Source organism: Carya illinoinensis, chromosome 11 (assembly GCF_018687715.1).
Source record: "Carya illinoinensis cultivar Pawnee chromosome 11, C.illinoinensisPawnee_v1, whole genome shotgun sequence".
NCBI classification, from domain to species: Eukaryota; Viridiplantae; Streptophyta; class Magnoliopsida; order Fagales; family Juglandaceae; genus Carya; species Carya illinoinensis.
Genome location: NC_056762.1, coordinates 43,299,874 through 43,323,423, shown reverse-complemented (window position 1 = coordinate 43,323,423; position 23,550 = coordinate 43,299,874). Strand labels below are relative to the sequence as shown.

Below are 23,550 nucleotides of genomic sequence, written 5' to 3'. Positions count from 1 at the left end.
GGCAATGTGACGCACATGCAACAATTAGGAAGCCGTCATTCATCGTATTCGGCTATCAAATTGTGCATTATAAAACAAAAAACCAGACAAACCGATCAGATTTTTTGTTGCTCTCAGCCTCTTGGATTACTTCAAAAAACAAGCAAGAGAATCTTGGTAACCCCTTGGGATTCATTCTACAGAGGCGGGATAGACTTTAGAGTATTAGCATTTGCTTCATCAAAAATCTAGCTAAATATAAAATATAATAAATTTCATCAAATTAGAACTGCATTAGATTAGCTAAAAGGATGAATGGGGGAAGATATGAGCTACAGTAAAACTTGTGGTTCCTTCAAATTTGAAGTTTACTGTTCATCAAGCAAATGTCTTTTTTATTCAATTTTAATCAGTGGATTTTCTTGATCTTTTTCAAGTGTTTTTACAACAAAAATTAGTTATTTCTTTTACCTTACTTTAAATGTTACATAACAGAAAAAATAAAAGCTACATTTAGTTGAAGGTTGATACTTTGTAGAAGGCTCTGGTCATGTTTAAGGTATACTATGGGAGATTAATGTTTTTTTTTTTTTTAACTAGCTTTTGTGAATGTGCTTTCTTGTCAGCATTAAATGATCATAGTAGGGACTACTATTATCATGTTAGTGCACATATAATAGCACCCTGGATGTGCAAAATAATACCAAAGGACTAATTTGCATAAATTGAAAGAAATGCTTTGATTTGGGAATCAATAATTTAAGTATTAAATTAAATTATTAATGTGGTTAGTGTAATTGTAAAATATAAAAAATAAATTAAAAATATTATTATTAAAAAAATATTATATTATTATTTTGATGAATTTAATGACTAATCTAATGTATAATTATGGATAAAAAAATTTTAAATTGTATATTTTTATCAAATTTTAAAAATTACTTTAACAAGCCAATGTGGTGATCATAACCTTTAGCCTCAGGCGTGCACTCCATAAGTGTCTACTCATATTGGCCTCACTTTCCGGAAAGTTCTGACCAAGAATCAGAAAGAAGTCAACTGGTTTCAGTGATATACTTTACTGGCAAGTATTGAATTTTTCTATGACCCTTTTCTGGGACTAATTTTTCTTGGAAAGAGAAGATTTCCTTTGAATGAGCATTGATGGGTTAATAGGCTCGATTCACATCAACGAGTTAAACATTTTTTTTATAAGGCTTAAACTTCTGGTGTGCATTGCTTCAGAAAGGCCGCAATAAAGTTTGCGGTAGCTCCTTGACATTATATGGCCGACACCCTGAATATATGATCAACAGCTACCCTTGTGCGTGAATCAGCTTGCTAGACTACCATGAATAACAACATTCGACTAATGTAATTTTTAGCTTTTTAAGCAGCATCTGACTGAAGTAATATGAAACAGAATCCTGGATACTGAGATAAAGCTAGGAAAAAGTAAACAATTTGAATTCCGATGAGAAATTCATGGTTTTTTTTTTTTTTTTTTTTTTTTTTTTTTTTTTTTTTTTTTATAATTTAATGCGTGGATCAATCAATTAACAAACGAAATGAGGTGATATAATAAACAAAAGGCACCGTATTGTAGAAGATCAAATGTAACGACTTCCAACTTAATTCCATATTCAAGATCTCAATGTGTATTACAACTCAGGATATCATTACAAGAAAAACTGTCTATGAAGATGTCGATATTCGTTACAAGCTTGACAGTCAATCAAGCTGTGTTAGTGCCTCAGCTCCTGCAACAATCTCCAATAACTCACTAGTAATTTTTGCTTGTCTCCCCCGATTGTATGCAATTGAAAGAGTCTTCTTCAACTCCACTGCATTATCCGTTGCATTACTCATAGCATTCATCCTAGAGGCGAGCTCACTTGCCAGTGATTCCTGCAATGCCTTCAAAATCTGGCTATTCAAATAAAGAGGCATCATGGCATCAAGAATCTGAATTGGATCCTGCTCAAACTGCATCAGTGGCGATAACTCCATCTTTGCCCTCACACTATCCCTCTCCACAAAAAACTTCCCCTCCTTAGTTGTCAACCTAAAGAACTCATCCTCCATGGCATCAACACAGTTTCCATTCACATCACACACAACTCCTCTAGGGGACAATGGAAGCAATGTATGAATCACAGGATCACTCTTAACCAATGACATGAATTTAGTATACACTAGCTCAACCTTATCAACCTCTTCACTGACAAATAGCGAAAATACATCATCTGCAATCGCTTGAGCTTCTTTCACCGTAGGGAAACTCCCTCCTTCAATAAACCTATCCACCGGGATGTTATCCCTACGCCTGAAATATGAATTACCCTTCTTGCCAACACTGATTACAGTGTAATCCAATCCAAGATTCTTTAATTCGGAGAGCCGGGTCTCAGCCTTTTTGATAACTAAGTTGTTGAAATTGCCGCAGAGACCCCGATCACCAGTGATAACCACAAGGGCAACTTTCTTGATAGGCCTAACATTTGTTAAAGGAACATCTATGTCTTCTAATTGAAGCTGCTCATTGATATGGTATAACATTTCTACAAGGGTCTCCGAGAAGGGTCGGCCATTGATGACAGCCTCTTGAGCTCGTCGAACCCTTGCGGCCGCCACAAGCTTCATAGCCTCAGTGATTTTATGGGTATTTTTGATAGCATCAATCCGCCCTCGGAGTTCACGAACACCACAATAAACTTGGGTTGTTTGCGAAGATTGAGATAGATCACATGGGAGAGAGATATGGGGTAAAATGCGAAATGGTTTTTGGTGGGAATTAAAAGAAAGTGAAGAAATATTAGAAATTGAAGGTTTTGCAGAGACCCACATAGCTATGATAAAACCTGTTGCTGGTGAAAAAGAAAGGTGTGGGGGAAATGGAAGGATTTTAGCAACTTATCCTGGGGTTTTCTACAACAACATAGATATTTGAGCTTTGAAGATTTTAGGTTTTAGAAAATGTGATGAGAAGGGAATCTGAAGGTTCTTACCCGGAGGAGACTGGAGTACTGGTTCTGCACTCCCCGGCAAGACTAACACACCAATCTGTGTCTGGACAGTCTGATCAATTTGAGGGACTGTTTGGTTAGCGTGATAATCCAGGGCAAAGAAGAAAGGAAGGAGGAACATATATTGACAATAACTAGATAAAAATGCATCTGAACGGCATTACATTTAAGTAACAAATTGAAAGAAGAGTAATGCTACTTATCATCCTATGATGTGGCATTAGATAATTGGAAATTATTAATTACATTTTACTCGTGAACCTATTATTTAATGCCACATCAAATAGATTTTTCCATAATTTTATCAGTTCTGCTAGGGAGCAGCTGAGATTTTAACACACTGGCCACACCGGCCTGTGTGTATAGTGACATGTCTTTTTTTTATATGAAAAATTAATGACAAACCGTAAAAGGGTGAAAAATGCTTACCGAGAACGAAAGAACCACTACTGAGGAGAACATGAATGAGCCACTACCTAGAAACGAACGAAAGCCATTTCAAAGGAGTGAAAAAGCCCCAAGCTCTGCATCTTGTTCCCAAGCTGTGAGCTCACCGTGAAACGTTCCTAAGGCCACCGACGTAACTGCTCCGTGCTCACCTCGCCGCACCGACGTCCACTGTAAGTTTATATACTTATACACTACAATGCACAAGCAATAATCAGACTGTCATAAGCAACAACTAGATGAGAGAGACAGAAAATGGGCCTGCCAAATATTGAAGTGCAAAATTCAAAACCAAATTCCTAACATAAAATCTATTTTCCTTGTTGTCCCTTTTGGTTGCAGAGAAAAGTATAGAACGCCAACTGAAACAAAGATCCTGACAACTTAACCTTCAACCCAATGGAAGTTCCCCAAATATCAAAATTTACCAAAAGTCCTCAGCAAACAAATAGACTAATAACCCAAAAGGAAGAAAAGTTATAAGTAAAGAACTCACAGAAAAAGAGTCAGAGAGAAGTTGGCTTTTCAAACGAAGAAATGTGAGCCAATGAACTGCATACTTGAGATTAGGATATAAGGGAGATAAGCACGAGTTCAATAAATCATAGAAACCCTAAATCATAGAAATCAAACTAAATCATAGAAAACAGTTTAATAATAGGAGCTCACGGCAAGTGTTGAAAATGGGTGCCGGCGAGATGGACCTCTGAGAGGAACGCTCCAGTGGGTGACATTGCCTTCGCGGGAACGGGAAGGGGGAAGGGGAAGGTCACGAGAAGAAAATTTGGGTTTTTATTACTGGACCTCTAGTTTGGTCATTTTGCATTGAGTTTTGCTACATATAAATACAATCGCGTATTAATATGTGTACCAACACTGATTTATTCATACTTAAAATTTAAATTAACACTGTTTTCAATAAAATTTACTTTTTGACCAATCACATCATATTGATACACAGATTAGTACACAATTGTACTTGTAACTATACTTTTCTTTTTGCATTGTGCCAGCGTGACAAATGTGTGCGGCCACGGTGCATTAAAATAAGAGTAATGTTACATACAGTCATTTTTGCGCATTCTCTGTGCACTCCACTGATATGATTGGCTGGATTAATTTTTTTAATACACAATTAATCATATCACTAGAGTGCACAAAGGAATCTACAAAAATGACTCCATATAGAATTTTACTTAAAATAAAGGCTTCAGATAAGAATTATCGTAATTTTATTGAATAATTTTGAACGGAGAAATGCTTAGTAATAAATTTTTAATTAATATATGATTTATCTTTTTAATTTAAATATAATAAATTAGATATTAATTTAAAAAAAGCGCGTGGGAAAAGGCTTTAACCTTGAATTTCTTTGATTACGTGATAAAATTAAGAAAAATATTATACGTCACATCATTATTTTATTTTTATATTTTATTATATAAGATGCAATTTAATGGTAACAAAATTTTTTTAAGGAAAGATTAAATTTTTTAGTATGCGACATATTGACATTTAAAAATTATAAAAATATCAATATATGTATAAAATTAAATCTTGATAATTTGTAATATATATGTAAAAATAAAATTTTAAAAATAAAATATTTTAATATACATTTTAAATTTTTGATGATAATATTTTATGAAATAATATTTATCTATTATTATTTTTATAATACAATATTTAAAATTTATTTACTTTGTATAAACTATCAAGCGATCTTTTAGAATATTATATTTTATTTTAATATATATGTAAGTTAGTTTATTAAATTTCATGTAAATTCTAAATATTTTCATATTATATTAAGCATATAATATTATAATAAAGACTTTAAATAAAATTTTTCTTGTTTGATGAAGTTTAGAAAATAAAGCCTCTTAACTACTTTTCATATAGATCACCAGCCTTAAAATGTTTTTTTATTTTAAATTCTAAATTAAGAAATCTAATATTGTATAATAAAAACTTTTGGATCTATATTAATAAGTTTATTATTATTTTTAAACTTAATTTTAATTTAATTTTGGGGAGATCTTATTCTTAAAAATAAATAATATATAAAAATTATATAAAATTTTGAGATCATAAGATAAAAATTGAAGATATATTTTTAATTATATTAAAATTTTATAGAATATAGAGAGAGTATAAATTTTTTACTGATCTATTAGTATTTGGAGGGGATCCAAGTTGTCCAGTACTTTAAAGTAGTTCGTGTATTTTTCGGACAAACAAAACCCAGGTTCTCCCCGTAACCCTGCAGACGACCATATTCTTTGCACAGAGAGTTCACCGTTTGGCCCCCGCTTTTTCTCCGTTCGATTAGCATTTTCAGAGGGCAACGTGGTATTAGTGGGTCCCATTTGAATCTTTAAAATCAGATATGTCGAAGCTATTTGCGAGGATTGTTGGGTACTTCGGCAATCGGAATCTGGTTGGGGTGGACAAAGCGGGCAACCGGTACTTCACCAGAAAGGAAGAGATTGATGGTATCAGTAAGTGGGTCTCAATCCCAGCCCTTGTTTTTTTTTTTAATGTCCTAGTACTATTTGGTTATTGTTATTGTCCTAGTACTTATCAAAAATGTATTTTCAGTTTTGCATCATGCTGTATCTTTGTATTCGCCAATTGGGTTGTATTGTCTTTGTATTGATTGAATGCTTCACTGGTTTCTTTGTTCTTTGATATGAAATACTGCAAGTATTAAGCTTACATTTTGGTGGTGAAAGGGGTTGTGGTTATATATTAGGGAGTTTGCTTATTGAAGATATGTGGATTTTTATATAATTTATGTGCATTTATTTTTTGTTATGTGTAAATCTTATGCTTTTAATTTATTTACGTGCTAGTGAAAGAGAAAAGATGGGTTCTGTTCAGGGGAGAGGAGGATTCAACTTCTATTCCAGGTGATTATTTCTAGACTTCCTCTAAGTTCTAAATTCTTTCCTACTCTCTGCTTCAACATTATCCCTAAACTAACCATATGGCATTTATTCCTGTGTTTGATGGTTTAGCTGGAACATCTGCTCACAACTTATATTTGAATAGAAAGGCATCTTGTGTGGATTTCTATTGTACAATAAGTTACCTTTGTTTCTTTACATGATGGTTGATTACCATTTTCTTGCTGTAGTTGAATGGATATGCTGGCTTAATGGGCAGCGCAAAATAGCTCCAACCCCTGAGGTAAATTAGAAAGTTTCTGTTAAATTTTCCTTTTTTCCCCCTTCACCATTTGGGGTGAAACCAACCGAGTCTTCAAGATTTCAGATCATCGATTGGTTTGATTTAGATTATATATTGATTACTTTTATTTTTTTGAAAAAAAAAAGAAAAATTTTCCTAAAATTGCTTGTTGTGGAGGAAAATCATGGAGAGTGACTTTGTGTCCTCTCTCTCTCTCTCTCTCTCTCTCTCTCTCTCTCTCTCTCTCTCTCAATTATCTGGAAAAGCAACCTACCAATGATTGCTTCTTCTGAGTGACCTCTATCTTTTTCTGGCCACTTTGATTTCCAGCTTATCAGATATTTTCTTTCTAAAAATTTGTTTGCAAGTTGACTAAAATTGTCAATGAATTGCATTCATTTCATTCTTTTGAGTGCCTCTCAAGAGTTTCTTATTTTTATAATACATGATCCTCAATAAAATTAATGTTACACCACAATGTCTAGGCCATGAAAGTGAAAAGAATGAGTTTATGGAACCTTGAATTCAATTATGTTGAAGTTTCTTGGCATCGATCAATCTGTAAGATTTTCTTCAGTGAACTGATAGCATCGTCTTTCTATAGTTTTCTTTGACAACACTGGGCGTTTTTTGAATTTTGATTAATCTGTTGACCGGTGAATCTTGTCCAATTTAACTTATTTAGAATTTGGCTTGATCAAATGTTTTGTAATGATCAAAACTGTATGATATTGCTTTTTAATTTTCTGCTCCTCTTATTTTGGCTTGGGGGAGGGGAACATAGAATTTTGTACCAAATTTCTGGTTGATTCAAAAAGTTTCTTTTGATTAGTGATCTAAAACTTGGACGCCCTTGCTGTGTTAGACACACATGCAATAACTCTTGCTTAAAGAGACAGAATGTTGATCCCTTCTACAGGAAATTATGGAACTGGAAGCTAGGCGTGAACGAGTTCGACAGAATGTTGCTCGTATGGGTTACTTCTGCTATCACTTGACTGTTCTCCTTTGTTTCTTGTGCTACTCTACCGCAAATGATCTCCTTTATATTTTGTGACGACATATTTTCTGGTTCATGGAATAAGTCAAGTAGCTGATTATTCTACAATGAACTTTTTGCCAATATCAGTCTTCAATTGGTGACTTTCTTGAGTGTATCATTAAAAATTTAGAACCAGATGTGAACATCTGCAAATTTGAGAGTTTACTTTTCTTGTTCTTTTATTGGAAGAATTTGGGTTATGTCTGAATTCTTTGAATATTAGTGAATAACGATCCTATTTTCACCCTTTAACTACCAACCGTTTTACATTTTGCACCCCAAATTACCAAAATTTTGATATTGCAGCCTCTAACCATAAAAAACTGACAAATAGAACTCTTATTCAATTATAGTCATTAACATGGATGAAAATAGGTAATGTGACACAAGCTTGATGGCAGAGTGCAGAAAATACTATAAGGTTAGGGTGCAGAATTGCTATCAAGAACTTTTTTTGTATACTTATCAAAAAAAAAAAAAAACTTTTTTTGTATAAGAAGAAATTTTATTAGAAACGAATGTATAGGTGAAGCCCGTGTACACAGGCATATAAAGGAAGTATACAGCTATCAAGAACTTTTAAGTTGGACTGCTGTACTATCACTTTTCAGCATTATACAAAGACCTTGACAGAGGTTTTTATTTCACAAAGGTCTCAAGAAAGAAGAGGAGGAGGAAAAGAGAGCCAAAGAAGGGAATGCTCGCAAAACCAGCATCAGTGGTCAGCTACTTACCTAAATATTTGCTTGGTAATTGTATGGTGATATTGATTAATAACTTATGCATACACTCCAAATGTCTAGGTAAAGTTGGAGGTCCAGACTTGAAAAGTTTCATTCGACAATTTCCAGATGCATTGGAAGGTATTGGAATCTTTCACAAATTGCTCAAGTGATCATTTTCAATAAACACTCTGAAGGATTTAAAACATGTAAATTGTGTCAAAGTGACAGAAGTTATAAACATATTTTATAAATTCAGTTATCTGTTTAAAGTTTAAACTCAGAGAAATATTATGAGATGAGAAATAATATTTGTAGTTATAGAGTGCGCATGTGCCGCATACTCTTTTTGAGAAAAGTGTGTAAATATGGGACCCATATGAAAAAACTAATTTTTTAATAGTAGACCCTACTCTTTTTAAAAAGAGTGAGCAGCACTTGCACAGCCCATGACTATATTTAGCATTAATTGAGATGAGATATAGATGGATTATCACATGCTGGGTTCTCGACTGGACATGTAATGTTATGCATCATTTCACATGTATGTTTTATAGTTGTTACCCATTTGGACTAATGTTACAACGGTAGTCTGATGCATGTATGTAGGCAAGTTTGTTTGTATTATTAAGAAATGCAAAATGCTAGATAACACAGTCTGTCCACAATTTCTGGGTCATTTAAGTCTTCTCTATTGTTAAGAAATAGGAACTAGATTTTTATCTATGCTTTTGGTTCTCATGATGTTTCCATTATGGTAATTGCTATCAAAGGTGGCAAAGTCAAGGAAGCTTCTGATGCAATGGATGGCACGAGGTGGGTTAGCCCAAATTTTTATTTATAATAGTACCAAGATAAAGTAACAGTAAAGCTGCAATTTTTCAAAGCTTAGAGCATTTAATGTAATGCAGTGTGTGTTTTAAACAATTTTCCTGCGTCTTTGATTCATTTTCTCACATCATATGTTTTGCTTACAGGAACTCTAAAGAGAGAGCGACAGAGAAAGCAGAAACAGAGCAAGAGTAAGTTCACTAAACTTGGGCCCTAATACTTGGAACTGCCAAGACCTTGGAGACATGAAATAACAATGAGATGGAAATGCTTTCGATGTCCCTTTTTCTGTCAATAAAAATAGCCAACACCCAACTAAGAACTAAGTGTCACTTCACTGGACATGTCATATCAAAGGAGGAGGAAGATCGGGGGCGGTTGGAGAGGTTTCATTTTTTCCTTTTTTTTTTTGGTGCAACGAACTAATGGTTCTTCATCTTTAAACCTTATTCTCAGGTCTTCGGAACCTACCGGATCTGGCGCATCGTTTAGGCCAGGGACATGGCAACCTCCATCATGAATGATCTCATGTTCAGGGGCATTGTTCCATGGAGCTAATGTTTTTGGCATACTGCTCCATCTATGTTCTTTAAATCAGTCTTCTCTACAATTTCGGTAGTTTTTGTGTGCAACAGTGCAAGTGAAATTAGGATTCGAATTTTTCTCTTCAACATACAAATGAGTACGTTTTCCCCCAACCTGAAATTACAGTTTATTGAGCGTTACTAAAGTTCCTTGCCAGATGTGATTCTTTCTGCACATATGTTGGAGAATAATAATAAAGAACTTTTTCCCATTTTCTTCGATGTGCAGAGAGAAACTGTGTAACTGTGTATGCTTCTTGAGGAGTTCCTGCTGGAGGACTGTCCGAGTACCAGATAGCCCCAGATGCCTTACTATAATACCATAACCAACTCATTCACAATATTTTATTTTATTTTTTGAGAAATTTAGATGATTCCTAAACATTAAATTAAAGAATAATGTTAGATATAAGTTTGTGCAAGTTTTGCTCACACATTTTTAAAAAAGTAGAATTTATTATTAAAAAAATTATTTTTTATGTGAGTTTCAGACTTATTTATTTTATTTTTTATTTTTAAAAAGAAGAGTGTATGGCTTGCACATTCTATAATTATAGATATCTTTTCTCTAAATTAAAACGTGAAAATCCTGTAATTTTTATTTTTTTTGAAAAATTAATTTATTTACATTGCCAAATATGAAAAGAAAAATAAATATTAGGTTAAATCAATTAGAACATGAATAATATATATAATATTATTTATTATTATTACATAAATAATAATATATATTATAGATTATTTTATTATATTGATCTATAATATAACTTTATATTATAGATTAAATCTATTTCACAAAATATATGACGTCAAGATACTGTATTTTTTATATCAATAACTTTTCTACACGAGAAGGCCACCCACTTTTTGGGGCTTTCCAGAAAACTCGCAGTCCGTCGCGAGCCCTCGATCATCAACGTTGCTTTGATAAGGATGGTCAAACAGAATCCAAATGACCCCCCACGGAGACGGCCCCATCTATCACCCCTCCACTCCAATCCAACGGCCAAGATAATACCAATCCACAAGGTTCGTTCGCGTATTTACACGAATGCCACTATGCCAGAAGCCTCTAGCTAGTACTGCATGGTAGAAAGAGAAGAAGACGCAGAAGTAGATTCCCCCGCCGTGTTTTGCTCGCAGAGCTTCCTTCTGCGTCTGTCTGTCTGTCTGTCTCTCTCTCTCTCTGACTTTTCATATTGATATTGAAGCCATGTGTATAGTCACCTCAATGAAGTCATCGTCTTCCTGTTTGTTCGCTGCTTCTCGAGTCCGCTTCTCCTCGACTCTCTCCAGGCTATCTTCGACGACGGCCTCGACTTCTGTTTTCTCGAGAGCGTCCGTTTTGCTCGCCAATTATAAGCATAGGTCTCTGAGCTTCAATTCGTCGCTTCGCTCGTTGAGATGCTCGGCGCCGCGGTTGAGCCACGGTCTCATCAACTGCAGGTCCCCTCTCAGTCTCCGGTCGGAGGTCCGAGTCGCCGCTACTGTTATCGAACGCCTCGAGCGAAAACTCTCCACTTCGGGTCTCGTTCTCTTGCTCTGACTTATATATGCAATAAAGACACTGATATTGATGCATGCATGTTGTTGTATGCGTGCGTTCCGGGGAAATGGTGGAAACTTGCAATGGTTACAGTTTTGGATCATGTCTGATTACTGAGGAAATGGAAATAATCATTTTAGTACGCGACGTTCAGTGATTTCGCGAACTTGTGCTAGTCTGGTACTATGACTTTTGACTTGGTAGTTTCTTTTAATATAAGTCAATGGTTTTATGATTTTTTTTTAGCTATTGATGTTCGAGTATTTCTGAGCTGTAAAAAATTTATCTGGTTTGTTGCTTGTAAACTGTGGAAAAAGATCAGAGTCGTAAATGGTTGAAAAGTGAGACCTGTGTGTTTATTGGTTGATTTCTTGGTTTTATTTTTTTTAGCTATTCTTTTGTAAGATTTTTAAATGACATTGCATTCTGGTTTTGTACGTAGACATAGGCGAAAAGAAAAGAAATTAATGTTCCACCTTGTTTCTATGTCTCTGAAAACAGAGAGATATGGAATGATAAAGTGAAGCATCATAGAAAGCAGTGTGTATTTAAGCTTGGTAGGAAATTTGTTTTGGTTCGGTAAATTCACTTGATGCCTGTCATTGCGATGGATTAAGAATTTCTATGTATATTTTTTTTAGCCAATCATTGTTGCACAAACTTTTGATATTTTTTCCCCATTCAATCTGTTCAGCTTCTGAACATGCTTTCAAGAAAATATTGACCGGTCTTCCCAAGCCTGGAGGTGGCGAGTTTGGAAAATTCTATAGTTTGCCTTCTCTGAATGATCCGAAAATTGGTATGCAAGTTAAATGTACGCTAGGTTATATTTGCAAATAATGTTTTAATTTTATGCTTTCTCTTTATCCATTTCATGTGTCATTCGGAATCAAGTATGTTGATGGCAGAAATTGGTACGAATGATTTCCTAGTAAAAATAAAAATTTTATTTGTGAATGAATTACATTCAATATATTTTAAGTGGATTTGTTATTTTCCAATTTCCTGGTAAAATCGATATCTTGGTAAGATCATATTCACTATTGCTAGTTGTACATGTTTCTATGGTATCTAGATAAAATCGCATTTGTTCTAATTTTCATCTATTACAGACAAGCTTCCGTACTCTATAAGAATACTTTTGGAATCTGCCATACGTAATTGTGATAACTTCCAAGTTACCAAGGATGACGTTGAAAAGATTATTGACTGGGAGAATTCATCTCTGAAGCAAGTTGAAATTCCCTTCAAACCTGCTCGCGTTCTCTTGCAGGTTCATGGCATGCCTTAGGTGTTTTTTTTTTTTTTTTGTTAAATTTAGAGACATATGGTCCATGTTGTGAAGCTTGGCTTGTGTTGACAGGATTTTACTGGAGTGCCTGCAGTGGTCGACCTTGCTTGCATGCGGGATGCGATGAAGGAGCTAGGCAGTGATCCTAACAAGATCAATCCATTGGTTTGTAAACTTTCCATCATTATGCTTTTTTTTTTTTCTTCATATTAAGTACCAATGAGTTTCATCTGCTGGGATTTTAGTCATCTATGTGTTAGTTTTGGTCTTTATTCCTATCCTCAGGAAGTTATAAATGGTCAGTAATGGAAATTGTCTTTTGATAAATATAGCTTTTGTTGCAAAACAGAGTAATTCTTGCTTTTGTTTGTAGTCATAAATGATGATGTTTCACAGAACATCGAACCTTTTATATGCATTCCAAAATTACAGTACATTTTGCGTGTTGGTTTTCTCATTACGCCTTGCCCATCTTATATGAGTCATCTAGGGAAGTTTATTTCGCATGTCTCAACAATGTGCATTCAAATCCAGGTTCCAGTGGATCTTGTTGTTGATCATTCTGTTCAAGTTGATGTGGCTAGATCAGAAAATGCAGTACAGGCTAATATGGAGCTGGAGTTTCAGAGGAATAAAGAAAGATTTGCTTTTCTTAAGTGGGGATCATCTGCTTTCCATAACATGCTTGTCGTTCCTCCTGGTTCTGGAATTGTTCACCAGGTAAGGAATTTAACATAATATTTAGTAAGAATCCTCGTTTTACAGCTTGGTGAGTTGATAGGGTTGTGAGGTGTTTACCAATTGTGCACCATATCCTTTAGAGTGCAAAATTTGTGGTGCACTACCATGCCTGCCTTTCAGCTCTTAGATAGGTCTTGCTTGCTGTTAAGCCAGTCACTTTGCTTATCAAAATTGATGGATTTGGAACCGCTTTTCTAATGAATTTTAGGTTAATCTGGAATACCTTGGAAGGGTTGTTTTTAACACCGATAGCATTCTCTACCCTGATAGTGTGATTGGTACTGATTCCCACACAACTATGATTGATGGGTTGGGAGTTGCAGGCTGGGGAGTTGGAGGAATAGAAGCTGAGGCAGCAATGCTTGGCCAGGTAAAGTGTGCTGAATTAACAAGGCATTCCTTCTGTCTTGAAGCAAACTGTTATGAAATCTAGTAATCTACTTGACGGTACAGAAAAGCATCAACGTGGCATGTTCTTATTTTCTATGAAATGCATTCCATGGTGGATGCTAAAGAAGAACTTTATCATGCAAATATGTCAAGATTCTCATACTGGATGCCATTGTTCCTTGTTCATACTGTGACCTTTCTAATATTTACTGCTCAGATTGTGAAGTGCATCCTGACACATATCTGTTTTCTTTTTACAGAACGGGTCATGTGCATTGGGCTATCCATGCTTTTCTTTTCTTTTCTTTGTTTCCCTATTATTATGCTGGACATTGTTGTTGGATCCTCTTGAACATGTCTATGAAGAAAAAACATGTGGCTCCTTGTTCGGGTGTTACTTTTGGGCACTTTTTTGTTGGTGAAGATGATTAACCTATTCAATCTACTGTAAAAGAAAAAGATGCCTACACTTTACTGCTTAGGTTAATCTGGGAATACACAACCTGACAATCTTTAATTGACACACACTCGATTTCATTCTTTGGCTAAGATGTGTGCATAATTGGCTCCTCACTCAGTATTGCAAATTTGACAGCCAATGAGTATGGTGTTGCCTGGTGTTGTTGGATTCAAGTTATCGGGGAAACTGCGTGATGGTGTTACCGCTACCGACTTAGTTTTAACTGTGACCCAAATGTTGAGGAAGCATGGTGTCGTTGGCAAGTTTGTTGAGTTTTATGGTAAGCTAATGCCTCTGGACTACAGAATTCTAAATTTCAATGATTGAACTTCATATCTATGGAAGTTAGAAATTAGAGTCATTGGGCATTATTTCTCTACTGTGTATATAGATGTAACTCGTTTCCATATGCATACAGGTGTGGGTATGGGCGAATTATCACTGGCTGACAGGGCCACTATTGCTAACATGTCTCCTGAATATGGGGCAACCATGGGCTTTTTCCCTGTAGATCATGTCACATTGGATTATCTCAAATTAACAGGAAGAAGTGATGAGACAGTGAGATTCTTCTTTTTTCTAGTTTTGGTTTTTTTTTTTTTAATATTAAATTCTCTTTGGAGGGAAGAGGTGCTAAAACTATTGCTCAAATGATGGAATATTATTTGGAATGACCATTTTTTTCCTTTTATAGGTGTCAATGATAGAATCATATTTGCGTGCATGGTCCCTTGCTTCAGGTCAAATTCATTACAAGATAGTGAATTAAAATGAAAGTCATAGATCTGAGGCCATGGATACTATTTTTGTGATCTAGCCTGAACAAGAGAGAGTATACACATCTTATCTGCAGTTGGACTTGGCAGATGTTGAATCCTGTGTTTCGGGACCGAAGCGGTATGCTCTAATCAATGGTCACTTTCTTTTTTCCTCCCTTTTAATTTATATTTATATTTTATTCTTCAATCCATGATTTGCTACTTGTTAACCTTAATAGGCCTCATGATCGAGTCCCATTGAAAGAGATGAAGGCTGATTGGCATGCATGTCTTGATAACCAAGTTGGATTTAAGGTGAGTGCAAATAGACCTGATCATGTGCCGAGCCAGGCTGGGCTTTGTTCTGCCTGTGCTTTATAAATGTGAGAGTAAAATATTGAGGCCTGGGCCTAGCCCAGTCAGCCTATAGGTCAGCCCTTATTTTTCAGGCTATATCCTATGTAAAATTAACTCTTAACTTGTTCTATTTTCTGAAAATCACTTGGACCACTAATTAGGATAATTCTAGGATAGACACAAACTAACAAAATTAATCAAGAAATGCAAAACGTGTAATAGCTATACAAACTATGCTCATTTTATTCAAGTTATCCCCTGAGCTGTATATGACATCATGACAGTGGTGGAACAAAAAATGTCACACTCTCTGGTTTTGTGTGTGCGTGTACATGTTTTAATTGATTATTTCTTATGCATGTATATATGATCTTTCTGTTCCTTTCAGGGCTTTGGTGTACCAAAGCAAGAACAGGATAAGGTGGCGAAATTTCCTTTCCATGGACAACCTGCTGAACTTAAGCATGGTAGTGTGGTCATTGCAGCTATTACAAGTTGTACAAACACATCAAACCCTAGTGTCATGCTTGGTGCTGGTCTTGTCGCAAAGAAAGCCTGTGAATTGGGTTTGCAAGTCTGTTTTGGAATCTGAATTGCACTTTCTATTCCTTATGTGGCAGGTATATTTTTTTGACGTTGAATTAAAATATTTATGAACCAGGTTAAAACATGGATTAAAACAAGTCTTGCTCCTGGTTCTGGAGTTGTTACGAAATATCTGCACCAGAGGTGTGCCATTAGTGTCCTGTCTGCCTCTTGATTGCCTGATCAATATATTTGACTTAATTGAGCCGGCTCCGTTTGCATTCGAAAAGCGTTTTATCTCATTTCATCTCATCATTACAACTTTTCCAATTTCCACATAAAATAAAATAAACAATTTAACCTTTTCAAATCTCAAAACAATAATAATATCATTTCTTCCTGCATGTGCTTGTAGTGGTCTGCAGAAGTACTTGAACGAGCAGGGATTTCATATTGTTGGGTATGGATGTACAACATGTATTGGGAATTCTGGGGAACTTGATGAATCGGTGGCTTCTGCAATTTCAGAGAATGGTATTACTGGAACTTTAATTTTCATTACTTCTCAGAAATATGAATAAATGAAAATTTTATAGTTGTTTTGTGTTAGAACTTTAGAATTTGGTTTTATTAGAGCCGTTAAATATCCAGGTTGAAAGCTTTATGGATATATTTTAGTCAGATGACACAGCTGGTCACTTCATGACCAATATTGACTGCTAAGATCGGCCATCTGCCGTTTCTATGAACTTCTACCATAGCTCTTGTTAGCATTTTAAATTATGCTTCTCTTTTACCTTTTTTGGTCATAAGCACCGACTTGGATTGCTTTTTATCAATCTCTAATTTGAAGTTGTAAAAATTCTATTTTGCTTTCAGGTCTTTAAACTTTATTAGGTTTCCAATCTACTTCATTTCTCTCTTCTATGTAAGTACCTTCATTTACCTTTGCAGACATTATTGCTGCTGCTGTTCTTTCTGGAAACAGAAACTTTGAAGGCCGTGTTCATCCGTTAACCAGAGCTAACTATCTTGCTTCACCTCCCTTGGTTGTTGCCTATGCACTTGCCGGCACGGTATACGGATAAATTTAACTGATAATGGACTTGTTTTTTTACTTCTTTTTTCATACCTGTTCTGAAGGAAGCTCCCTTTTATTGTTATCAAGATATCTTGCAACTGTTCGACAAAACTTTATCAGCAGTGTCATTTTGCATAAGAATGCCTATGTTCACTTTATCTGGTCCTTTAAAGATCGTTTTGCATTCTCATACTGTTTCTACTCCTGTCTCTTCCAGCATGCCCCCTTACCATCCCAACCCTTGCACACACCCACCATACCAGAAAAAAGAAATGTCACTTTTTTCATGTATGGCTATTCAATCTCAATTATCACATCCTTTTGATAATTTCAGGTTGACATTGACTTTGATAAAGAGCCAATTGGAACTGGGAAGAACGGAAAGAATGTATACTTCAAGGATATCTGGCCCAGTAATGAAGAAATCGCAGAGGCAGATATAACATTAAACTTCGATAGTTTAATTTTATAGAAAGTAGTTATGGTCAAAATTATCTAATAATTTTTTGTAAGTAAAATTACCTAATAATTTCATCCCAATGAATGTCAAATGTATATCTTTATAGGTTGTCCAATCTAGTGTGTTGCCTGGTATGTTCAAGAACACTTATGAGGCCATCACAAAGGGCAACCCCATGTGGAATCAGCTGTCAATCCCTTCTTCAACTCTTTATGCTTGGGATCCAAATTCGACCTACATTCATGAGCCACCATATTTCAAGGGCATGCCTATGGAACCTCCTGGTCCTCATGGAGTAAACAATGCCTACTGCTTGCTCAAGTTTGGCGACAGTATAACCACTGATCATATATCTCCAGCAGGGGCTATCCACAAGGATAGTCCAGCTGCAAAGTATCTCCTCGAGCATGGAGTTTCTCCTAAGGACTTCAATTCCTATGGTAGTCGGCGTGGCAATGATGAAGTTATGACAAGGGGTACCTTCGCCAATATTCGTCTTGTCAACAAGCTCTTGAATGGAGAGGTGGGCCCAAAGACAATTCACATCCCGACTGGAGAGAAGCTTTATGTGTATGATGTAGCAATGGTGAGTCTCATTATATCAGCTTATTTTATCTTCTATTCTATCAAATTGATACCTGCTTGCGTGCATAAACTTACATACTTGGATTTTCTGTTTGGTGAAAACTCTATGTGACTAAGTTAGCATGTCTCAAACAATAAATAAGATCACTAAAAAATTTTCAATGTTAACCTTATCTTCAAAGTTTTGGTTGATTTTCAAACCTTGCAAACTTCGCTTGAGCGTAGGGAGTGACTAAAACTATTTGTGCCAAGGTAAAAGGAAATGAGTTGAGAAAACAAAAAAGCATGCATTACAAAAACTAGGACTGTTAAATTTGAATAAAAATTAATAATTTAACTAAATATACCATTTTCATTTGATACTTTTAAATAAAATTTTAAATTTAATTGGATATCTTTTTTTTTTTTTTTATATAATCTATAAATTAACTTGATAATATACATCATATGCTAATATCACAATTCGCAAATGAGGAGTTGATGATGTGGCTTAATAGAACTAATTGTTATTTGGTAACAGTGGGGTAGTTGATGAAGTAACTTCACGAGAGCAAGGTTCTATGCTTTGAAAATTATATAGGTATGTGGATAGTGAACATCCCTGAGTGTAGCATGCCAGACACTGCACAAATATGTTCATTTCTCTCTTGTAACCGTAAGCATCACATTTGTAGAGGTACAAGGCTGCTGGGCAGGAGACAATTGTCTTAGCTGGAGAAGAGTATGGGAGTGGCAGCTCTCGAGATTGGGCTGCTAAGGGTCCAGCGCTACTGGTGAGTTCAAATTTGATGCTCCCCAATGTCTCTGCCAATAGTGCATTGATTTTGATCCACAATCTCTCTCTCTATCTCTCTCTCTCTCTCTCTCTCTCTCTCTCTCTCACACACACACACACACACTGAATATACATATATACTTGGTCCCTTATTAAGTAAAACTTATGTATTAGGGAGTGAAAGCTGTGATAGCAAAGAGCTTTGAGAGAATTCATCGCAGCAATCTGGTTGGAATGGGGATCATTCCACTTTGTTTCAAACCTTGGGAGAATGTAGACACTCTAGGATTGACGGGTCATGAGCGGTACACAATAGACCTTCCAAGCAAAATCAGCGACATAAGGCCAGGCCAGGATGTTACTGTGACAACTGACACTGGCAAATCGTTCATGTGCACTGTCCGCTTCGACACAGAGGTTACTTGCTCAACACTGACTTTTTTTTTTTTTGCTCCGCATGAGAGAAGGGATAAATGGAGTTGGTGTATTTATAATAATTTTGGAGTGTTATTTGCTCACATGCGTTCAGTGTTTGAACTTAAATAAAATTGCTTATGCAGGTGGAGTTGGCATATTTCGATCACGGGGGCATTCTTCATTATGTCATCCGAAGCCTGATCAAACAGTAAACAATCAAACTTCTTTATCACCTATCTCGCACCTTGCGAGCTTCTTTCCATAGGAATTTCCTGAGGGGTGATGCCTATCCTCTCTAGACATCATGAATTGTGGGAGCTTCGGATTTGCTCATTGTTTACTTCCAAATGTGTTGGTGTCATGGCAGTTGCGTGCGCATTAGTTGGGCTTGATATGGTATATCGTTAGGCAAAGCATATGGACGTATCTCAATCAGTTGTGCTGATATTTTCGGTGTAACTTTTGCATGTTATTCTACTCGTTACCGACATTCTTGTGAACAAAAGATTACGCTACTTTCACAGGCAATGGTGTATACTCTCATGGACCTGAATAATAATTGTTTATAATTTCTTTTTTACAGGCATCGCAGCATGCTTATATCATCGACGTGTAAAACTCTTCATATCAACATGAAATGATGTAAAAACAAATTACAAGCGGTCGTAGGACAAAGCTGACACACACGAAGTAACACAGCACAAGAACATTAGTTCCGACTGTATAGAGATTTGCTAACTTCTGAGGCCAGGGCTAGGGCCTTGGCTCTTGTACTCATCGTCATCCACTCCCTCTCGGCACGCCGCTGATGTTGCCTTGCATTTTTTGCTCGCTTTGGGGCTAACCGAGAGTCTCTCTCAACAAACGCAAGTCTAAATTTTTCAGCAATAGGCATTTCAGCTGGGCTTGGGAAAGATGGAGCTATAGCCCTCGGAGTAAACCCACACACTGCCCACGTCGAGGGATTAATATCTTTGACAACAAGATCATCCAGTTTGATATTTGGTAATGCTTCCCTGGGAACTGCAGCTCCCCTGAAACCAAAGGGTGACGGCTTGGGATTTACCATAATGCGTGGGCATTCAGAGGACAAAATCTCCAAAGAATCATTGTCGATCTTTTGCTGGAAAGAGAGTGGAGATTTTCAGTGTGTTTCAGAAGGAGATAAAAATAAAGCACTGGTAAGCAGGAAACGAAGAGAAGAATTATAGAGTAGTTAAGTCATACCCACACAAGCCACCGCAGTGACTCTGCCCCACTCGCAATTTCAGAGGTATCAAGTTCTTCCCATGAATCACCATTCACATCATTCAGCTTTGGTTTAAATATACCCAAGCATCTACGTGCAGTATAGTCACTCCTTGGGGAACCTCTGCAACATTAACTTCAGTTCATAACCTGTTATGAGGTTTGTATCAAAACCCAATATCCTGGGCCAATTCAAGAATGCTCTATGAAATCAACAGCTAAAGTAAAGCTTTATAGTTATGAAATCGAGTGCAAAATTTATTTTTTGTTTATTTCGTGAGGTTAACTCCATACAGAAGGAACTAAAACAACAAAAAATTTGCCTATTTTCTGTTTGTATAATGCTGCACTGACGAAGTACTAAGAAATCACTCTCCGTCAGTATATTTTACATATAAAACTTAATAGAGATTTTCCTTAAAAATAGGTATGGATATATCTCAAAACTAGATTTGAGTATGAAAGTACCTTGGAGCATGTGCTAAGTTCAACTAAATTACTGATGGAAATTTAAGTTGGCAAGAAAAAAAAAAACAGCAGGGGAAATAAATTACATCATAAGGACTGCAATCAAACTCAAATTTTAGAACTAGTGAAAAATAAATTCAGAAGGCAAAAGTTCAATAACAAGAGTGTACCCGCATCTTAATGTCTCTAATGAATGGCAATTCTGCACAAGCTCGGAAAAACCCGTGATGGTTATTTTATCGCACCGACTGTGGGGATAAAAAAGTGGGTTAAAATAACTGAAATCTTCACCAAAATAGAAAATTGATTGCATAAATACTCTGATTCTAATAAGATGACTTAAGAATGTCAAATAAACACTAAATTTATGTGATGAAGAAGGAAAAAGATCTAATAACCGCTAATTTGATCTTGGGAAGTCTAATAGGATAAAGGAGTATATAAGAAAAGTTCATGAGACCTAGCATTTTCAAATTCCACAATCTCCATCGATGAGCCCCTGTGATTAACTTTTCCATCATCCAGCTTATCTTTATTATTTTTAAAAATCATCACATTATCGATAAAGATTTATTTAAGGAGAATACAGCACCTAATTCAAATATCATTTTAATGCACAAAAAAGTTTCGTTGCTGGTACATTTGCCCACCATCATTTGTCCTATCTCTGATGGTCTAACCTAATGTGCCAAGGTTAACTATTATCGGACTCAAGCATTCCCATCCCAACATAACCAACGCTAAAAGCTATAAGCACATTTCCCTTTTTTTTTTCTTTTCTTTTTTTTTTCCTTATAAGCACATTTCCCTTGACAGTCCACTTCCCTGCAAATCCATCCATCATGCCATAAATCTAATGGTCCATATAATTGAAAGATATGAATATAGATGGAGTAAATTTCATATTTGCACACCTAATATCCACAGCTCGGAGAGATTTGCATACTTCCACCACTTTCCCTAAGCCAAGATCAGAGACATCGGAACCAGAAATGTCAAGAATTTCCCAGGAACCATCAGCCAAAGAGACGACGACGTCATCATTGAGGAGCCTTCTCCTCCTAGCAATTGCTGCCATTGCCATCTGTCATTCAATGACATCAGAAGAAGACTTTTTATTTTGATATGTGACATTAAAAAAAAAAAAATTATAAATCAACACGGGGTTTCTTCAAACATTAGAGTTAGATGCCAATCTCGTGCATATGCAACAACTGAAAACCTCAAGGAAACTACGATTATTTGCCAATAATAATAAAAACCAAGACTAGTAAAAAGTGTCACTGTACCAAGTGCACTCAGCCAGGTGATGAGACTTGATGCAGGCCATACCCACAAGAAGGTATCTCCAAAAAACATCTGAGCCAACAACTTTTTTGTACAGATCTGTAAAATTATCTAGTTATAAATCATATGACTTACAAACTTTGAACTTTGACATGCACATAGTTTAATGTTTAGTTTTAACCCGAAGAGTTTGATTGAGATAATGCATACACAATTTAGCTCTCTCTCTCTCTCTCTCTCTCTCTCTCTCTCTCTCTCTCTCTCTCTCTCTCTCTCTCTCTCTCTCTTCAAGTTTCTTGAGAATTTTGTATTATACTGTCCCAGGCTATAACCTGTAGATAAGAATGTGTATTAAGATGTAAAATAAATTATAAAATCTACCACTTCCCATCAGCTTAAGCTTTTGGGATAAGTGGTGATTTTACAATGTGTACTAGGTGTCATCAGAGTGCATAGAGATCTTGCCAACAGTCTTAGTAATTTTACGTTTTATAACAAGGAAATAAGCATAAGGAAACGAGGCTTCTCATAATGAGCTTGCGAGTGACATTTCTTCGTCTAGAGATTAATAGTGTCATGAAATCAACAAGTTAGAAATCGAGAATGCTTCAATGCGCAACCTTAATATCTGCTGGAAAGTTGACGGCAATCTCACTCAAGTCTTCGATGATATCCTCCAAATGCTTCCCGACGAGTCCAAGGCATAAGCTAACCAAACTTGGAGGCTTTGTCTTCTCAGGTAATCCTGTCGTGAACCAATTCAATAAGCAAAGTCCAAAGTAACATGTAATTCGCAGTTTGAAAACAGAAAATAAACCTTGAATCGCCATTTTATGGAGTACCAAACCATAATTGTAAGAAGAAAAACATACACACGCGCATATGCAAGAACGGAAAAAAAAAATAATTAATAACAGCAACATCCTAAGCACGCACTATATATCCAATTAACATCCAAAGGCACTATATGATATCAGATACAGCCACTGAATAGATTTCTAAATACATATAGAGATGCGCATATCGAGAGAGAGAGAGAGAGAGAGAGAGAGAGAGAGAGAGGCACATACTATAGTATTGGAGGGTGGAGATACTGGTGGTGGTAATCTTGGTCGAAGATTTGGAATTTGGATATGCATTCAAATCCAGCTTCTCCAATGATTTTGTTACGGCCTTTACGGCTTCGTCTTTTTCCATCAAAACCCAAAATCGGAGGCAAATCCCAGAGAGAGAGAGAGAGAGAGATCGATCGATCCGGGATGGAAAGGCGAAATAAAAATCCAAGGATTTCGGGAAGCTAATTACGGTTTTGTCCTGACACGTCACACCAGGCTCTCG

At 35.9% G+C, this 23,550-nt stretch overlaps 4 protein-coding genes across 9 annotated transcripts; 2 read left to right on the top strand and 2 right to left on the bottom strand.

Moving 5' to 3' along the window:
- Positions 1 to 1,579: 1,579 nt before the first annotated feature.
- LOC122281491 (ATP synthase gamma chain, chloroplastic-like) lies at positions 1,580 to 4,274 on the bottom strand. 3 transcript variants are annotated; one of them, XM_043093006.1, is made up of 5 exons: positions 4,122 to 4,274; positions 3,949 to 4,011; positions 3,435 to 3,646; positions 2,988 to 3,057; positions 1,580 to 2,846 (listed from the first exon to the last, which is right to left on the bottom strand). In XM_043093006.1, the coding sequence occupies exons 3-5, from the start codon at positions 3,465 to 3,467 to the stop codon at positions 1,711 to 1,713; spliced, it is 1,239 nt and encodes a 412-aa protein (XP_042948940.1). In that variant the 5' UTR covers positions 3,468 to 3,646; positions 3,949 to 4,011; positions 4,122 to 4,274; the 3' UTR covers positions 1,580 to 1,710. The 3 variants fall into 3 exon arrangements, with proteins under 3 accessions (XP_042948940.1, XP_042948941.1, XP_042948942.1); XM_043093007.1 differs by having other exon boundaries at positions 3,949 to 4,004; positions 4,122 to 4,238; XM_043093008.1 differs by lacking the exon at positions 3,949 to 4,011 and having other exon boundaries at positions 4,122 to 4,273.
- A 1,368-nt stretch (positions 4,275 to 5,642) lies between these two features.
- On the top strand, positions 5,643 to 10,245 carry LOC122281496. Of its 4 annotated transcripts, XR_006230240.1 has the most exons (10): positions 5,646 to 5,953; positions 6,308 to 6,364; positions 6,592 to 6,644; positions 7,564 to 7,615; positions 8,339 to 8,407; positions 8,490 to 8,549; positions 9,182 to 9,224; positions 9,386 to 9,430; positions 9,696 to 9,921; positions 10,053 to 10,245. XR_006230240.1 is itself a non-coding variant. In XM_043093014.1 (9 exons), the coding sequence occupies exons 1-9, from the start codon at positions 5,842 to 5,844 to the stop codon at positions 9,757 to 9,759; spliced, it is 549 nt and encodes a 182-aa protein (XP_042948948.1). In that variant the 5' UTR covers positions 5,643 to 5,841; the 3' UTR covers positions 9,760 to 10,039. The 4 variants fall into 4 exon arrangements, 3 of the variants coding, with proteins under 3 accessions (XP_042948948.1, XP_042948949.1, XP_042948947.1); XM_043093014.1 differs by lacking the exon at positions 10,053 to 10,245 and having other exon boundaries at positions 5,643 to 5,947; positions 9,696 to 10,039; XM_043093015.1 differs by lacking the exon at positions 10,053 to 10,245 and having other exon boundaries at positions 5,644 to 5,957; positions 9,696 to 10,039.
- Positions 10,246 to 10,560: 315 nt separating this feature from the next.
- LOC122281497 (aconitate hydratase, cytoplasmic-like) lies at positions 10,561 to 19,789 on the top strand. The gene is made up of 20 exons (XM_043093016.1): positions 10,561 to 11,349; positions 12,064 to 12,168; positions 12,482 to 12,642; positions 12,733 to 12,825; positions 13,195 to 13,380; positions 13,610 to 13,771; positions 14,387 to 14,531; positions 14,670 to 14,812; positions 14,946 to 15,011; positions 15,069 to 15,148; positions 15,249 to 15,324; positions 15,755 to 15,940; positions 16,028 to 16,095; positions 16,307 to 16,425; positions 16,846 to 16,967; positions 17,307 to 17,405; positions 17,539 to 18,018; positions 18,692 to 18,790; positions 18,967 to 19,209; positions 19,353 to 19,789. The coding sequence occupies exons 1-20, from the start codon at positions 11,037 to 11,039 to the stop codon at positions 19,419 to 19,421; spliced, it is 3,015 nt and encodes a 1,004-aa protein (XP_042948950.1). The 5' UTR covers positions 10,561 to 11,036; the 3' UTR covers positions 19,422 to 19,789.
- On the bottom strand, positions 19,706 to 23,489 carry LOC122281493. The gene is made up of 6 exons (XM_043093009.1): positions 23,283 to 23,489; positions 22,833 to 22,957; positions 21,840 to 22,009; positions 21,096 to 21,173; positions 20,437 to 20,581; positions 19,706 to 20,332 (listed from the first exon to the last, which is right to left on the bottom strand). The coding sequence occupies exons 1-6, from the start codon at positions 23,407 to 23,409 to the stop codon at positions 19,919 to 19,921; spliced, it is 1,059 nt and encodes a 352-aa protein (XP_042948943.1). The 5' UTR covers positions 23,410 to 23,489; the 3' UTR covers positions 19,706 to 19,918.
- Positions 23,490 to 23,550: the final 61 nt, after the last annotated feature.

Coding starts and splice junctions, on each gene's coding strand:
- LOC122281491 (XM_043093006.1), bottom strand. CDS start 3,467: ATGTTCTCCTCAGTAGTGGTTCTTTCGTTCTCG. Junction 3,058..3,434: donor TAGTGGTTCTTTCGTTCTCG/GTAAGCATTTTT, acceptor CAAATTGATCAG/ACTGTCCAGACACAGATTGG. Junction 2,847..2,987: donor AGTACTCCAGTCTCCTCCGG/GTAAGAACCTTC, acceptor CTTTTTCACCAG/CAACAGGTTTTATCATAGCT.
- LOC122281496 (XM_043093013.1), top strand. CDS start 5,842: ATGTCGAAGCTATTTGCGAGGATTGTTGGGTACTTCGGCAATCGGAAT. Junction 6,365..6,591: donor GGATTCAACTTCTATTCCAG/GTGATTATTTCT, acceptor TTCTTGCTGTAG/TTGAATGGATATGCTGGCTT. Junction 9,225..9,385: donor GATGCAATGGATGGCACGAG/GTGGGTTAGCCC, acceptor TTTTGCTTACAG/GAACTCTAAAGAGAGAGCGA.
- LOC122281493 (XM_043093009.1), bottom strand. CDS start 23,409: ATGGAAAAAGACGAAGCCGTAAAGGCCGTAACAAAATCATTGGAGAAG. Junction 20,582..21,095: donor TTAGAGACATTAAGATGCGG/GTACACTCTTGT, acceptor TTAATGTTGCAG/AGGTTCCCCAAGGAGTGACT. Junction 20,333..20,436: donor CACTGCGGTGGCTTGTGTGG/GTATGACTTAAC, acceptor CTCTCTTTCCAG/CAAAAGATCGACAATGATTC.
- LOC122281497 (XM_043093016.1), top strand. CDS start 11,037: ATGTGTATAGTCACCTCAATGAAGTCATCGTCTTCCTGTTTGTTCGCT. Junction 15,012..15,068: donor GTCAAATTCATTACAAGATA/GTGAATTAAAAT, acceptor TTTGTGATCTAG/CCTGAACAAGAGAGAGTATA. Junction 15,325..15,754: donor ATAACCAAGTTGGATTTAAG/GTGAGTGCAAAT, acceptor TGTTCCTTTCAG/GGCTTTGGTGTACCAAAGCA.